At 49.0% G+C, this 16856-nt stretch overlaps 2 protein-coding genes and 1 long non-coding RNA gene across 9 annotated transcripts in view; 2 read left to right on the plus strand and 1 right to left on the minus strand.

Moving 5' to 3' along the window:
- WWC1 (WW and C2 domain containing 1) overlaps positions 1-2029 on the minus strand; it is a 149138-nt gene extending 147109 nt beyond the window's left edge. For both annotated transcript variants that reach the window (XR_005019478.1, XM_036849151.1), the window contains exon 1: positions 1876-2029. Coding sequence is in view for 1 of the 2 variants with exons in the window: in XM_036849151.1 (XP_036705046.1) it covers positions 1876-1994 (119 nt within the window). In the remaining variant the exon portion in view is untranslated. The remainder of the gene's footprint in view (positions 1-1875) is intronic.
- Positions 2030-2215: 186 nt separating this feature from the next.
- Positions 2216-5299, plus strand: LOC118893507 (probable E3 ubiquitin-protein ligase DTX3). Of its 2 annotated transcripts, none has more exons than XM_036849152.1 (2): positions 2216-2493; positions 4091-5299. In XM_036849152.1, exons 1-2 carry the CDS (start codon positions 2237-2239, stop codon positions 4149-4151), a joined length of 318 nt encoding a protein of 105 aa, XP_036705047.1. In that variant the 5' UTR covers positions 2216-2236; the 3' UTR covers positions 4152-5299. The 2 variants fall into 2 exon arrangements, with proteins under 2 accessions (XP_036705047.1, XP_036705048.1); XM_036849153.1 differs by having other exon boundaries at positions 2216-2473.
- Positions 5300-14567: 9268 nt separating this feature from the next.
- Positions 14568-16856, plus strand: part of LOC118892909 — a 68701-nt gene continuing 66412 nt past the window's right edge. For all 5 annotated transcript variants that reach the window (XR_005019364.1, XR_005019365.1, XR_005019367.1 and 2 more), the window contains exon 1: positions 14568-14776. This is a non-coding gene — a long non-coding RNA (uncharacterized LOC118892909). The remainder of the gene's footprint in view (positions 14777-16856) is intronic.

Consider the following 16856-nt stretch of genomic DNA (forward strand, 5'->3'; position numbering starts at 1 on the left):
GAAAGATCAAAACACAAGCAAATCGCACCTCCAGGCCTCAAAGTTTGTCTCACGCTTGAAAGTGGGAGTTGGGCCTTGATCTTCTATGTCCCTTCCAACTTTGAAGAGTTCCACTGTTGGGCTTCCCTGGTGGCGCAATGGTTAAGAATCTGCCTGCCAATGCAGGGGACACGGGTTCGAGCCCTGGTCGGAGAAGATCCTACATGCCACGGAGCAACTAAGCCTGTGCGCCACAACTACTGAGCCTGCGCTCTAGAGCCCACGAGCCACAAGTACTGAGCCCACGCACCACAACTACTGAAGCCCGCGCGCCTAGAGCCCTGCTCCGCAACAAGAGAAGCCACTGCGATGAGAAGCCCACACGCACCGCAACGAAGAGTAGCCCCCGCTCGCGCCAACTAGAGAAAGCCCGAGCGCAGCAACAAATACCCAACGCAGCCAAAAATAAAATAAATTAAATAAATAAATTTAAAAAAAAAGAGTTCCACTATTACTACTTCCCTTCCAAGCAACTCATTTGCCTGACAAATAGGGAAACTGAGGCTCAGAGGTAAAAGCAGCTTGCTCACGGGACGCTCTCCAGCGTTAAAAATTTCTCTTCCGGATTAAATTGATGAGACATTCAGCACGGTACTGAACACAGAGGAGGCACCTAGTAAATGTTGAATGAATGAACCAAAGTGCTCACAGAAACCACGAGGAATCTCAGCTCACATTTTCTTTCTGCTTTTTCTCAACCTTCACCTCACTACACACCCCATCCTGGACTTCTGGAACCTCCATCCCAACCCCACAGGATGAAGGGTCCAAACAATTCACCTCCATTGCTTTACAGGCACCTGACACCCAAGGTCACAGCGACCAGGTGAAAATTCCACATTCCTGAGGCACTTTGACCACAGAGGTGACAGCAAAGCACAACAAAGCGGTCCCAGAGGGTGGTCCTCCCCTCCCCCCAGGATATTCATGGGGAGGGGGTGCGTGTGTGCAAAGAAATGCCAAGCAGTCAAAACCAGGAGAAAGTCTGGAAGCTAAGAGCCACACCAGCCATCTCACACTCCACCTGCCTCAGCAAAAACAAATCCGGTGCTCCAGCCGGCCTGGTGCCCACCAAGGTCAGGACGCGCTGGTGCAGGGCTGAGGAGCCGCGGTCCCCAGAGGGAGGGAGGGAGGAGAAAGAGAGATGGGCAGGGCTTTGCGGAGGCCTCTCACCTCCATCTACATCCTAACAGCTTCCAAGTTGCCGTGAGATTCCTGGAGAACCGGTCTCCCCGATCAGACCTCCCCCGCTCCTTCCTTTCCTTCCCTCTCTCGGCCTCCAGGCCCCCAGACTGCTCCCGTGCTCCTCTCAGAGCCGCGGAGACACCTGTCAAAAACCACACTCCAGGCTGCCTTCCCCTGCACGCACGCAGTGTCCTTCCTCCAGCGGTCTCCCACTGAGTCCTGGGTGCCTGCCACCCGCTCCAAACCAGCTGCTTCCCCATCCCCCCTCCTCCCCCACCCCGTGCTGGGGAAAGCCTTCCCGGGAAGCCCCAGCATCACTCGGCTAGGTTGCTCCCCCAGCCCCCGCCCGACCCAACTAAGGGGAAGCGGGGGGCGGGGGGCGGGGCTAGAGCTTAAGGTCAAAACTCCGGGCAGGTGCCGGCTGGGGCCTGAGTCCTCATCAGAGGAAGGCAGTGGCGGCAGCCTGGGCCAACTCACTGGCCGTCCCCTCCTCCCGGCAGCCCACCCGGGCGGGAGCGGCGGTCTAGAACGGGATGAAGGTGGAGCGTGTGGGGTGCGGGAAAACGAAGAGGCTCGCCGAGCTCCTCGGTATCCCCTGCACAATCCCGGCTGGTGGCCCGTGGGGCAGGAGGGGTCCTCTCGGGGTCCTACCTGTCCCGCGGGTCGATCCAGCTGGTGGTGCGGCTCGTGTGGTCTATGTAGTAGACCTTGCCGTCGAAGTCGTGCGCCTCCTCCCAGCCGTCCGGCAGGGGCAGCTCCGGCCGGGGCATCTTCCCGAGCGCGGCCCGCGCTCCCCCATGCAGCTCCCGGCCGCCGCGGGGGCCCCCGGCTCAGCGGCTCCGGCCGGCTCTTTTCGGCTCGGGCGGCCGCCGAGGCACCATGATCGGGGGAGTGGCGCCCGCGGACTGGGGGCCCTAGTGAGGGCCGGCCGGGGTGGCGGCGCTGTCCATGCGGCCCTGCGGCCCCGGCCCGGCGCCGCCCGCTCCTCCCGCCGCCGGCCTCTCACGCTGCCATGTGCGTCCGCAGCGGCGCGGTGCGGGCCCGGGTGCGCGCCCCGCCGGCGGGGCAGAGCGAGCCGAGCGCAGCTGCCGCCTGCCCTCCTCCGCGGCGCGCGGCGCCCTGCAGCCTCCACGCCGCCGCCCGCCGCCCGCCGCCGCCGCCGCCTCTTCTTCCCCCGAGCCGGGTGCTGTCCCTCCTCTCAGCTCCGCCGTTCAGCGACCGCTCGGCTTGCGACTTCTGCCTCCGCCAGGTGCGGCTCGGGCGGTGCAGGTAACCGCGCTGCCCCGGAAACGGGAGGCGGAGCACCGGGCGCCAGGGTTCCCGCGTCCCCTCCCCGCGCCCAGCGCAGCGAGGGCGGGTCCTAGGGCCCGAGACGCGCCCCCTCGTGGGACAGTCCCAACCGCCGGCTGCTCCTGCCGGAGGAATGGGAGCCCGCCCCTTACCTGGGTCCCTGACCCAGACTGGCGCCCCAGGAGGCTAAAGCACGACCCGCTCTCCCTCTGCTTCCCAACGCTCCTGGCTGTCTCCACCCCGAGTGTTTAGGCTCTTGCACAGGTGGCACCAAATCTTACAACTCCTCGTTTCTCTCATGTAGAATCAGGAGTCAGGCAAGAAGTGGTTAAATGGAAACATTCTTGCAAATCGGGGAACATAAGTTTTCCAGGATCTCTGATCCCTTCCCCCAACACACACACCATCTGTCTCCCTCTTATTCTATTCTTCTCCTCACGTTGTCTCACCCATCCCCCCACCCCTCGTATTTGCAAATGTAGCTGGCTTTTCCCCGGGACCGTAAAATTAGGAGTGCTATCAACTTACCCCACCCGCCTCGCCCCCGGAGGACTTCCAGGGGGTGTCAGGGAAGCACTCTGTAAAAGTAATAGTAACGACACTGTTGTTGTTCATTAAATTGAATACTTAACCTGTCCCAGGCAGCTTCACCTGCGTCCTCATCTGTGATACTATTTGATATGTTATAGCTTTGGGGGAAGGGGGTTACGAAAAAGAAGAAAGCAAGCAAAGCAAAATTCCATGTTGAAAAAAAATGAGAAGAAATTTTTAAAATCAATATTGCTTGAGAAATTAAAAATTCGTAATTACTTAATTACAGTTGAGTTAAGGATCAACTGGCTGTCTATGGCTTCTGACTGTGTCTTTAACCTTTTTTTGCCCTGGATATATAGCGGGGAGCTGGACTGGAGGAATGAAGCCCAGTGTGGTGTATCCTTTTGTCTGAGCCCCACAGTCTCCCAGAGGAGCCAGCATTCTGTGTTGTATGGGCCAGGGTGTGCTGAGCAAAGGGGAGAATCCCATGTTTGTGGTCTCACCTTCTTTTGATAGAGAAGGCCCACCACGGCAGCTCCTCACCTCCAAATGCCTTCTGCAAAGCCAGTTACTTCTTAAGGCCAGACTCATGGGCTCAGTATTTGGCCTTACCCTCCCTCCCTCATTCCATAGATGCCATGCACAAAAGTCCAGAAATGTGGGCCTCAGACTGGCCTCAGAATACCTAGAAGTAGGAGTTCCCCCTCCTTTTATGGGGAGATTCCCATAGCCCTCTAACACTACCTCTGCTTGGGCCTCAACTTTACTATGTATAAAATCCTCCCATTAGTGATGAGGGCAATAGCTCAAAATTAAAGTCAACATGGTGCTAGGTGCTTCACACGCAGGATCTCATGTAAGTGTCACAACACCACTCTGGAATAAGGAATACTACTTATTATACCCATTTCACTGATGAGAAAACTGAGGCTCCAAGATGATATATTGTTGACCAGGGATACAGAGCTAATAAGTGAACCTAGGCCTGACTTCAGTACTCGTGCTCTCCACCATTAACCTATTCTTTCTTTCTTTTTTTTAGTTACTCTGCAACTCCTGGACCTATGCATGGTCTGGATCTGGAATATCATAGATGCTTATGAATGCTCGTCCCTTTTGATGCTTGCTTCGTAATTATTTGGCTGAGAAGCAAAAGCTCTGGAACCAGTCTGTGTGGGTCTTAAACCCTCCCTATTTTCTAGCTGTGTGACCTTGAGTAACTTGCTTAACTGAAGTCCCAGTCTTAGGTCTGAAAGTCACCATAATAATCTAGACTCTGTAGGGCTCGTTGTAAGGGCTACAGATGAGAAGTGTAGAGGGCTTGGCACTCCACAGTAAGCTGTCATCTCAGGGGCCTCCTTGTGGTACATTTGGAGCACCATGTACACCCCAGTGAAACTGATGAGGTATTTTCTGTTCCAAACACAAGCCCATGTCCTTTCCCTGCCTGAAAATTGTGTGTGGTTGTTTGTGACAATCTTCCTAATTGCTGCTTTCATTTTGTTGTCTTGTTTTGCAACCATGCCTTCCCACTGGCTGATGTTGGTTGTGAAGGGAAAACCCCTTTTAGGCCACCAAATCCAACTTTCTTTTTAGCCCAGGTGCCCAAGCCCTGGCATTTCCACATGACTTGTTCCTGCACATCTTTAGACCTGGGCTGGGAAGCAGGAAATTGAGACCAGAGCAGGAGTCAACTCCTTAAAGCCTTACTCTGTTCACCTTACCTCCACCGCCCCCCCCACCTCCCCATGGCAGAAGAATCCTGGGTTATCTCTCAGAAGCTGCAAGCAGGGTGAGGTAATGAAACAGATGACTGCCTGCCCCATGTGATGGTGGGTGAATCATCCCCAGGCATTCTTCGAGGCTGAGGACCAACGTGAAAGGGATTAAAGGTAAAACCGGCTCAGCCATGTGATAGGGCAAATTGGACATTATTCTACAGGTGAACGAACTGCAGGAATCTGACAAGAAGCCCAGCCTCTCCCGGCCTTCCTCCTGGGGCTGCATCTGGCTGCTCTGGAGCTGAGTAGGGGCCGAGCAGAAGTAACCACAGGACAAGCCTTTCTTCGTTTTGCTTTCACAACCGGGTCGCCCACCTGAGCCTGAAAACAGGTTGTCTTGTTTTTTAAAAGACACCCACTGAAATCCTTTCCCCCACCGCAGCAGCAAAGGAGAACACACATGTGTCTCAGAGAGTCAGAGAGGCAGGGTAACATATTTCATGAAGATGGTAAGGAGGAGAAATTAGCTTTAAAAAAAAAAAAAAAAGAACAGATATGCCAGCAGTACTTTCCTGTTAGCATCGACATTCTTCAAGGAAATGGAGGCTGTGGAAACCTCTGCGGAGATTTTTCTTCCGACTCCATGACTGTTCCTCCCTATATCATGCTTTGCCTCCCACGCATCCTGGAGGATGCAGTTACGTTTATGTGACTGAGCCGATAATGTCCCCTTTCTTTAATTGTGCATTATGTGTGGTTCATAATTCGGCCCGTGAGCTATTTTCTTTTTTTTTTGATAAATTTATTTATTTTATTTAATTTATTTATTTTGGCTGCGTTGGGTCTTCGTTGCTGCGCACAGACTTTCTCTAGTTGTGACGAGCGGGGGCTACTCTTCCTTGCAGTGCGCAGGCTTCTCATTGTGGTGGCTTCTCTTGTTGAGGAGCACGGGCTCTAGGCGCACGGGCTTCCGTAGTTGTGGTGCATGGGCTTCAGTAGTTGTGGCACGTGGGCTCAGTACTTGTGGCACACGGGCTTAGTTGCTCCACGGCATGTGGGATCTTCCCGGATCAGGGCTCGAATCCATGTCCCCTGCATTGGCAGGCGGATTCTTAACCCCTGCGCCACCAGGGAAGCCCCCGTGAACTATTTTCTTTCAATGGTGGGAAGCCATGTCCTAAGCCAGGGAAAATTAGGGTGCAAAAAACCTTGGTGATATGAGAGCTGAGACAGAAGAGGTGGTTTCTTATTTACCTCTGGGTCCTCAGTGTTTAATACAGAGCTTGAAAATACATCGAAATAAGTCTAGCACAGTCAATTCATTTTACAAATCGATGGAGTTTCTATGAATAATGACTCATTGCCCTGGTTCTCATTAGTCCCATTTTACAGATGTGTAAACTGAGACTCAAGAGGCGAAGTGACTTTCCTATAGTGACATGGTAAATAATAGAGCCAAGAGTCCAACTCAGCTCCTCCCAACTGGTTTTTTGCTCCTGAATTCATGGCAGTGTAGGATCTAGAATGCCAATGAAGAAGGAACTTCAGGTTATAAACAGTCTGGTTGGAAGGGGGTGGAGGAGCAGCCAGGAGACTACTAGTCTTGAACTCCTGCTTTCAGTCAGATTGCATATCTGTTGGAGTGGTTGCAGGTGGGAGAGGGCATGCTGAGGCTATAGCTGAGTTTACAATGAAAGGGCAGAGTTTAGGTGTGGGTTCTGAATTCCAAGCTGAAGATAGACCAACCTGGTTCTCAACCTCCACCAATGCTGTCAACAAGACCCACCTGGGGCTTAGATAGCAGGGGATTTAACAGGCTGAGCTGTCTCTGTGGAAGGAGGGGTACTTTTCTCCCTATGCCTCCTTTTTCTTGCTGGTCCATTCATTAACCGAACTGGATTTCCTCGGGACAGGAGGTTATCCTGGGACTGGCAGGAGAGGTTTCCACTCTCCCATCCAAGAGGCCTCTGTGTACTGGGGGCTGGGAGCTGTTGTGTCTTTCACCAACGAGGAAATGAATTATGCACTGAAGGAGGAGGTAAAGATGAAATCTCAGTTTCGAGAGTCGGGGTGGAGGAGAAAGAAAGGGTGTGAACAGAGGGAGGGAGTTCCTGCAAAGCACTGCTTTCCTCCACATCTACCCCAACTGCAGAAGAGGAGCCCTGGTGGGAAGCAGGGGAGGGGGTGCAAGCACAGTAAGCAGTGGGCTGGCTGAAAGAAGCCTCTCTTGGGTACTTATAGAGCTTGCATCTCCATGGTACCCAGGCACTTAAATTAAACTCCAACCCAACTGCTTAGAGACTGGTGGAGTGAAATACTCTTTACCTGTCCTCTGCTCCTGGTTTGATGCCTCATTCTCAGAATTTTAGATGCGCAAACTGAGTGAGTTTTATAAGATGCTATCAAGAAGGGTGTAGGTTTGGGGCTTAAACCCAGATAACTTGCCTTAACATGGGGGCTGGGTAGAGTAGTGGAAAATACACGGGCAGGAAAAAAAAAAGTCCGTGTGTGAAATTGGGCTCTCCATCATGGTTGCTGTGTGACTTTGGGTATGAGACAGTACCCTTTTGAGCCTCAGTTTTCTCATCTGTGAAATGAGAGGACAATACCCACCTCACTGTCAACTTGTGACAACTAAACGAGGTGATGTACATAAAGTGCTAGCTCAGCCCCTGAAACACAGGGGTTCTTTTAAAGGTGGTCCCTTACCTCCTTAGCTCTTTACTCATTTATTCAACAAGACTCTTGTCTGTCAACTGTACCAGACGATGGGTCAAGCCCTCGGGACACAGGGTTGTTTCTGGTCTCAGGGCAAGGACAGTTTAGTAGGGGAGATATACAAGTCAACAAATAAATAAATATTTGCATGTTGGGATTGATAACAAGAAGAAAACAGCATGCTATGACAAAATATCTTAGGGTGGGGACTGGTCCAGAGGAGAAGGCCCTTCTGAGAAACTGACATTTAAGCAGAAACCTGAAGTAGCCAGTAATGTGAACAGGCAAAGAACAGGCATTCTAGGCTGAGGGAACAGCAGGTAGAAGGGACCCAAAGATGTGGTGTGTTCAACACATCAAAAGAACCCTGTTTCCATTCCACTGTAAACCGTAGGAGGTTGTTTTTATGGAGGGATCCAAGCTAAGCGGTAGTGCCCTAAAATCTTGCAAGGTTCTCTGACCCCAATCACATGGCTTCCTGCACTGTCATTGACACCGTCGTGATCTGGGCTAAACAGAGTCCCTGCTCCCCAGCCCCTGTTCCTCAGCTGCAGAAGCCTCTAAATGTCCAAGACAGCCTAGTAAAGTTTGGATACTTTACTTACTCTATCTTTAATTTTCAGAAGGTGTTATGTGTCTCGATGTGGATTTGAGGGGGTTTATCTTCTTCGGCATTTACTTAGCTTCTTAAATCTGTTGTCTGATGATTCCTGTCAAAGTTGGGAAGTTTTCAGCCATTAGTTGAGTCCTTTTTCAGTCTACCCTCTTTCTCCTCTCCTCCTGGGACTCTCATCTTTACAGTCCTTCAGGTCCCTGGGGCTCTTGTTAATCTTTTAATTTTTTCAGCCTATGTTCTCTCTGTTGTTCAGATTAGCTCATTTCTATTGTTCTATCTTCTAGCTCACAGTTCTTTCCTCTGTCCCTTCCATTCTGCTCTTGAACCCATCCACTAAGCTTTTCATTTCAGTTGTTATGTTTTGTTTTTAGTTCAGATGTTTCCATTTGGTTCTCCTTTATGTCATTGATTTCTTTGCTAAGATTTTCTGTTTCCATGCCGAGGCTTTCTGTTTCTCCATTTTTGTCAAGTGTGTTGATAAATGCTCATTGAAGCATTTTTATCATGGCTCCTCTAAGATCTTTGTTAGAAAATTCTAAATCTCTTTTTTTGTTGTTGAGAAGGCATCTATTGACTATCTTTTTTCACTCGGTTTGAGATCTTCCTGGTTCTTGGTATGATGAATGATTTTTGACTGAAACCAGGACATTTTTATATGTTCTGAAACTCTGGATCTTATGTAAACCAGTTTTAGCTGGTTTGCTCTGATACCATTCCAGCAGGGGAATGGGGTGGGGGGCATACCTCATTATCAGGTGGAGGTGAAAGTCCAAGTACCCACTTGGCCTTGTTGACACCTGGTTGGGGTGGGGGAAGCAGTCCACACTGCTCACTGGCCTTCTCTGACACCATCCCAGGGGAGTGTTGGGGCACCTCGTCACAGCCTCTTTTTTTTTTTTTTCTTTTTAATTTTTTGGCCTCACTGCACGGCATGTGGGATCTTAGTTCTCCAACCAGGGATCGAACCTGTGCCCCCCTGCAGTGGAAACATGGACTCTTAACCATTGGACCACCAGGGAAGTCCCTCATCACAGTCTCTTGAGGGTGGAAGTTTAGGGTCCCTACTTGGCCTTTGCCTGTGTAGGTGAAAGTGTGGCCACAGTTTTTTTTCCATGGTATTTAGCTAGAGTAGGGTGGTTATTGTCTAAAAGGTTTTATTTGCTAGTCTACCCCTTTGCTAGGTCTTGGCTAGAGAGAGCAGGCTTTTGTTGAACTTTTTTTTTGTTGGGACCATTGGCGTTTGTGGGTTTCTCCAGCACTCAGTCTGGGATATGTGAGGCAAAAAGAAAACCCAGAGAACTCATCACCATGCCATTCATCAGATCCTGAGGTCCCTAGCCATCTGCCTTCCTTTCTGCACTTTCAGAGTCTTCTTATATTTGTTTCATATACAATGTCCAAAGTTCTTGTTTTACTTAGTGGGAGGAAGAGGAAGAAGTATGCCTACTCCATCTTCCTGGAAGCGAAAGTTCATTGCTTACTCTGAGCCAACAAAACTCAGTGTGTCTAAACTGGAATTCACTTTTCCTCAAGCCAGCCTCTTCTCCTCCTTTTCCTCCTGCACTCTCTGCCTTCCTATCTCCATTCATGTTCCTTAAAGTTATCTAATATTAAACTGAGGATTCTGCCCTCACAGCCTCCCTTATGTCTCTTCCTTTTTTTTTTTTGACCTGAGCCCTAGACCAGACCCTTTTGTCTGATTCTTGTCATTTTAATGGGGTGTCTTAACCGATTTCATGACTGGTACTCTCACTAATCTTTACCCCTCCAGTATACCTCCTCATCTTTCTAAAGCAAGTGTCCACAGGTACATTCCTCAGGGTCAAACTAAAAAATAGCCTGAGAGCAAATACATCTGGGAAATGTTGGCTTTAATAAAGTAAAGAGATTTCTTTACTGTGGGACTTCTCAGAGCTCTCAGTGAACCTACATCTGTGGTGAGTGGCCAAGAAAACAATATAGAATACAGAATTGCCCAAACTTATTTGACTAAAATATCTTTTTTCTTCCTGAGGCATCTCTGGAATACAAGCAATACAATACAAGTTTCTAAAGCAGAGGATGGGAAGCTTTTTCTGTAAAGAACCAGGCAATAAATACTTTGGCTTTGCAGGCCATATGGTCAGTCTCTGTCAAAACGACTCACCTCCTCAGTTGTAGCTAAAAGCAGCCCTGGACAATCTGTAAACAAATGGTGTGGCCGTATGCCAGTAAAACTTTATTTCCAAAACAGGCCACTGGCCCTCAGGTTTTAATTTGCCCATCCCTGTTTTAAAATATTTTAATTACAGAGACTTGGGTCTCATCCTAGGTTCTCACTTTTCTTTACTCCCTGTGTACATTCTGTCTACAAAAGCCTTGGATCCTATCTCCAAAATATGTGTCTGTTATCACCTCACACCAGTCAGGATGGCCATCATTAAAAACTCTACAAATAATAAATGCTGGAGAAGGTGTAGAGAAAAGGGAACCCTCCTACACTGTTGGTGGATATGTAAATTGGTGCAGCGACTATGGAAAACAGTGTGGAGGTTCCTTAAAAAACTAAAAATAGAACTACCATATGCTCCAGCAATCCTACTCCTGGGCATATATCTGGAGAAAACTCTAATTTGAAAAGATACATGCACCCCAGTGTTCATAGCAGCACTATCTATAATAGCCAAGACATGGAAATAACCTAAATGTCCATTGGCAGAGGAATGGATAAAGAAGATATGGTACATATAGACAATGGACTATTACTTAGCCATAAAAAGAATGAAATAATGCTATTCGCAGCAACATGGGTGGACCTAGAGATGATCATATTTTTAAAAAAATTTTATTGGAGTATAGTTAATTTACAACATTGTGCTAGTTTCAGGTGTACAGCAAAGTGAATCAGTTATACATATACATATATCCACTCTTTTTTAGATTCTTTCCCCATATTGGCCATTACAGAGTATTGAATAGAGTTCACTGTGCTGTATATACAGTAGGTGCTTATTAGTTATCTATTTTATATATAGTAATGTGTATATGTCAATCCCAATCTCCCAATTTATTCCCCCCCTTACTCCTTGGTAACCATAAATTTGTTTTCTACGTCTGTAATAGAGATTATCATATTGAGTGAAGTAAGTCAGGCAGAGAAAGACAAATGTCACATCACTTATATGTGGAATCTAAAAAAAATGATACAAATGAACTTATTTACAGAACAGAAATAGACTCACAGATGTAGAAAACTAACTTATGGTTACCAAAGGGGATAGCAGGGGTGGGGGGGAGGGATAAATTAGGAGTATGGGATTAACATATACACACTTCTATATATAACATAGATAATCTCTGTGATAACCTATACGGGAAAAGAATCTAAAAAAATGAATATATGTATATGTATGACTGAATCACTTTACACCTGAAACTAACACAATATTGTAAATCAACTATACTTCAGTAAAATTAAAAAAAAAAAAGACAATCAACAAGGACCTACTGTATACACAGGGAACTATATTCAATATTTTGTAATAACCTATAATGGAAAGGAATCTGAAAAAGAATATATGTATGTATAACTGAATCACTTTGCTGTACACTTGAAACTAGCACACCATTGTAAATTAAGTATACTTCCATTTTAAAAAATAGTTTGAAAAAATACAAAATCTGTCTGTTCCCCTCTCTCCATCTCCACTTTCACTGTCTTAGCTGTGGCCACTCCTCACCTGCATTATCAGCTTCCCAGCTGCGTTTCCTCTGCCCCCTTGCCCCATCATTCTAGACAGTGGGCAAGGACATCTGGGCGTGTTCTGGCCCTCAATAGTGCTTCACTGGTCTTAGGATAAAGTCCAGCACCTTACCATGTATTGTAAGACCCAGTTTACGGGGGCCCTCGTGTCCCCCTCCCGCCCCCAGAGCCTCAATTTCTTGCCTTGTCCCCTCACACCACACAATTGAGCTTGTGTATGTGACTTGCCCTGGGTCACCTCTTCTCACCTCTGGGCGTTCACACAGCCTATTTCTCCTGTCAAGGATACCCCTCTTCTGTCTTCAGCTGGCAAATTCTCCTTCTTCAGCTTGTAGCTTAGATGGGACCTCTTCTCCACCGTCCTAGGTTGAGTTGCATGTTCCTCCATCTATTATACCCTTTAGGAGTCCAGCCCCATCATTTGATTTCCCTATTTCTCTCTCTTTCTCTCTCTCTCGTTGTTTTTCCCTTCCCCAACTAGACCATAAACCCTGTGAGAGCAGGATGTTTTTTTGTTTTTTAATATTTATTTATTTGGCTGTGCTGGGTCTTAGTTGCAGCATGCAAGATCTTTAGTTGCGCATGCCAGATCTAGTTCTCTGACCAGGGATCGAACCTGGGCCCCCTGCATTGGGAGCACGGAGTCTTAACCACTGGACCACCAGGGAAGTCCCGAGCACCGGGAACGATGTTTTTCATCTTTCCCACATTTCCAGTACCCAGAACAGACCCCGCCCAGATTGACCTGGATTTGCATTAGAGAACATGGGCTAAACCCTGATCAGGGCCTAAGATTCCCTGACACCACCTCGTAACCACTTTTCCTGCTCGTAGGGACCAGATGGCATTAAACTGTTGGAATAATTAGGAGTCCATATGCCCCTCTAAGAAATAATTTGCCCATCTGTGGTGAGGAATGAGAATTATGCAGCATCCAAGTGTCCTTATGGAAGGATTTGTCTTTTTATTTTGAATCTGAAGTTTCTTTCTCAAAAGTCTTTGAGAGCTCTGTCTCTTTCTTTACATCTATCAAAACATTAGGAAGAAGCCAAATGCAGTGCATGATCCGTGAGTATATCCTAGATTGCTTTAAAAAAAGCCACAAAGAACATTCCTGGGACACTCGGGTAAAAGGGAATATGGAACGCAGTTTAGACAATATTATCATGTCGGTGTTAACTATCTCAGGAGTGACGGTGGTATTGTAGTTATTGCAGGAGAATAATCCTTGTTCTCAGGAGATAGAAGCTGAAACATTTAGGGGTGAAGTGTCACGATGTCTACAACTTAACTTCACATGGTTCAGGAACCATTTGAGCATTTCGGAGGGAGGGAGGGAGGGACGAAGAGAACGCAAATGTGGCAATATTGTTGAAAATCAGTAAATAATTTTTTTTAAAAAGGAACTGTATTTTATGTTTTATTCAACTCTCATCTCTGAGATGAGATGGCGTGGAATACACCTCGATAAATGTTGGCTAAACTGCAGCAGCAGCAACTAGTTCACTGTCTAACAATGTGCACTGAATTGCTTTAGATGATCTGTTAAATTCCTCTCTATGAACTTCTGATATTAGGATTTGAGCGGCTTTATAACTAAAAAGCCCAGCAAACATCCATCTCTCCCCTAGTGAGCTGAATGGCCTGGGCTCTAGATAGAACTCACATAGCTTAACATTTTTATTGTAAAAGTCTTTATAAAGGAAAACAAGCTAAGGTAGGGGAGAAACTTGCCCACCATATTCCAAATAAGGGAAAAGAAATCTGGGTTTGGGTGTGACCATGGGTCGCCATGTCTGAGCTGATCCAGATTAAGAAGGATGGAGACACTCTTTGGCTCATCTTCCGGGACAGCTCCCTGGATGTCCCTTTAAGAGCTCGGCTGCCGGTGGGCTGCGGCCCCTCTGATGTCCACCCCCGACCCAACTCAATAACTGAAGTTGCCTGGGAGGCTGAAAACTTGCACCGGCGTGAAATTAACAGGGATTCGCAGGCATTTCCTGGCCTCAGTCTCCTGGTATCGTTATGTTTTCATTTCCTGGTGATCAAATGTAAGGTCCAGCCCGGGAAGCCCTCACATTTGGCAGCTCTTAAGGCAGTGGGACGGGCCTTCAGAGATTGGCCAGCCCTCTGACATGGGCCAGGGACCAGAGGATGGCATGAGAACAGACACAGGATGGGTTTGCCCTACACACAGCCTCCAAGGGGGCTCACCTCGTAAACAGGGGCTTCTCTGGGGGACAGCAGTGATAATAGCATCGATAGTGGCCGTGGATTGAGCACGTACCCTGTACCAGGCATCGAGCTGGCACGTCCCACCTCCAGCCTCAAAATGTAAGTAACTCTGGGAATTCACACCCAGGCCTGCCTGACATTAAATTCCAGGCTGCAGAGTAGCTGGTGTAACATAACCACCCCTCACCCCTGGGAACACAGAAGATTCTACCAGCACCTGAGATCTCACGTCTGAGTGCTTGGTAAAGTTCTAGATTAATCTAAACAGTGAATGGTATGACTGTTACTGTAAGGGCACAAGGACTCAGAAGCCCTCCCTTCCACAGGTGTTCATTCTTAGCTCAGCTCCAGCACCGCTGAAGAGGAACTCATTTCCAATCAGCAAGTTAACAAGTAACGTGGTTGCCCCTCAATAGGGGCAAGGTTCACCCATGGGCTACCAGTGAGTGCCTGGATTGGGCAGGAGAATTATGGGGGAAGGCGGGGGGCAAGTTCTGCCTCTGCTTGGAACCATCAGCATGGACGGGGTCCACTGCCTGCAGTTTGTCCAACAGAGCCCTCTCGTCGGCCGGGAGGCCAGGAACCCTCTTCGTCCAGGTGCCGGAGAAGCTCTCCATCTATGCAGCATCCTCTTGAGAAGAGTCAGCTGGGGCTCCCATCAGGAAGGGAGCTTCTGAGCCAGCAAGACGGCAAACAGTAAGTGCAGCGAGTCTTTGGGGGAATGAATGAATGGGCTTAAGCAGAAGCGAGTGACATGTGCCAGAGGCTAGGATTTACCTGTGACCAGGAGCTGATCCCAGAGCCTGATTCTTCAGCTTCACCTCTTGCACTAAAGGTGAGCTGGGCTGAGTTCTTCCCATCTCCACCCAAGAACCAGGACCTGGAATGTGGGCTGTGTGTTTGGGGCAGTGTGCGTTTTGTGCCTGGATGTAGAGAGGGCACGTGTTCCTGCACGCTTAGGTCCCTGTGTAGTCAGCAGGGCAGGTGGCTATTGCCGCAGAGCTCCTGGGTGCTGCTAAACTCAACAAGCAGGTGGCTTTCTTTTGTCTCCCCTCCCCTTGCTGTGCCCTTCAACAGGGGTGCTGGCCTGGAAAACAAAGAGCAGCTCACACATGTATACACACACACACACACACACACAAACATACACATGCACACTCCATCATGCTTCTCCCCCTACTTCCCCCATCCCCCAGCAGAACACACGGTGAGGCACCTCTTCCGAGGAATCACCTGCGTTGGCTCTGCAGGTCCCAGGCATTTCCACAGCCACGCACACGCCCCCACTGCAGAGAACCACATGGGACTGGACATTAGTTCTTCTGGGCAGTGGTCTATTTACAGGGAGATGGGTAGGGGGTGTCTTAGGTTGAGTTCCCTGGGGAAAAGATTCTGGGCTGGAGATTTGAGTGCAGGATGTTTCTTAGTGTGTCAGGAACAGCACTCAGGAGGGAGTGAGGGATGCAGGACTGGGCAGAGGGGGAGCTTGGGCTGCAATGCTGTAGCAGCAATGGCCTCAGCCAATCCCACTGGGATCTCTGGAGCTGGGACAACTCTTCAGAGATGTCACTTACCCAGGTCAGCAGCCAGACCTTTGTAGCCCTCTATGGACCTGTCCCTGGATGTGGGCTTCCCACCCCACCACCCCCTCCCGGAGGGTAGGCGGTGTGACCTTGCCCTGGGCAGCTCCGTTCAGACGGGGGCTTTATGAAGCGTCCATGGGCAGCGTTCCCAGCCACAGGGAGAACCAATGCCTGGGAGCTAAAGGCAGGGGCACTTGCTGCACTTGCTACAGGGGGTGGTCCACATCATGGTCCAAACTGTGATATTGTGAACTGGTTAAACACACCCTGAAAATTTGGAAGAACACAGAAAATGTTCTCTTGCTGCTGCTACCACAGTTATTATTATTAGTGAAATGTTTATTTATTTTAGAATGGTGCCAGGCCTGAGTTCTTGACCTTGGGTGTCCAAGTGCCCGCATCTTTGAAGTCAAGAGAGAAAGCTTTTCTCCCTTGGGTTTCTCCTCTCTCTCCTCCTGTTAATGGCTCTTTGACATCTTTATTCTTTTTTGTATCCCACCACCAACCCCACCCCAGTCTCATGGAAATTTGTCAATGTTCATGGTGTAGACATCCCCTCTATGGCTCATGTCAAACTACCAGCGTGATGTCACTGAACACGGGGCTGGGAAGAACATGTATCCGTCTTGGGAGCGGGTTCTAGTACATCCCTGAGTGCAGGAGCAGCAGGGAGGGGCCAGGGGCTGAGGCCCTGAGGCCTGCAGTTGGTAGGGAAGGGCTATCGTGCTTCCCTCTGTTCTGAGGGCCTGAGCTGGCTTGGAGTGTCCGATGGCTTCGACTTGGTCTCCATCCTGTTTCCCCCATGCTTTCCCATCCACAGATGTGCCTCGGAAGAGGAATCTCATTTCTTTATGTGCTGGTCGTCAGTTCTTCCCCTCTGCCAGGTCTCCTGCAGGATAACGCAGGGGCTTCCAGCAGGGGTGGGGTTGCCATGAGGGGGAAAGGGGCCTCCACGGCAATGCTTCTGCCCTCGGTACGATAGCAGAGCCTTTGGCAGGGCCCAGGTTCTCTGTCCCTTGGGCATTTTTGTGATGGTGCTAAGTGCTGTCTTCCGTATCCTGTAGTTAACAAGAGCCAGCATGTAGGACTGTTCTGTCTCTGTGTAAGTGCTTTACCCCTGGACCTCAGTGAATTCTCATGACCTCCACAGGAGGCATGGAGCACTATTTTCCCCCATTTCACGTATGAGGAAG

The sequence above is a fragment of the Balaenoptera musculus genome, chromosome 3 (assembly GCF_009873245.2).
Source record: "Balaenoptera musculus isolate JJ_BM4_2016_0621 chromosome 3, mBalMus1.pri.v3, whole genome shotgun sequence".
Taxonomy (NCBI): Eukaryota; Metazoa; Chordata; class Mammalia; order Artiodactyla; family Balaenopteridae; genus Balaenoptera; species Balaenoptera musculus.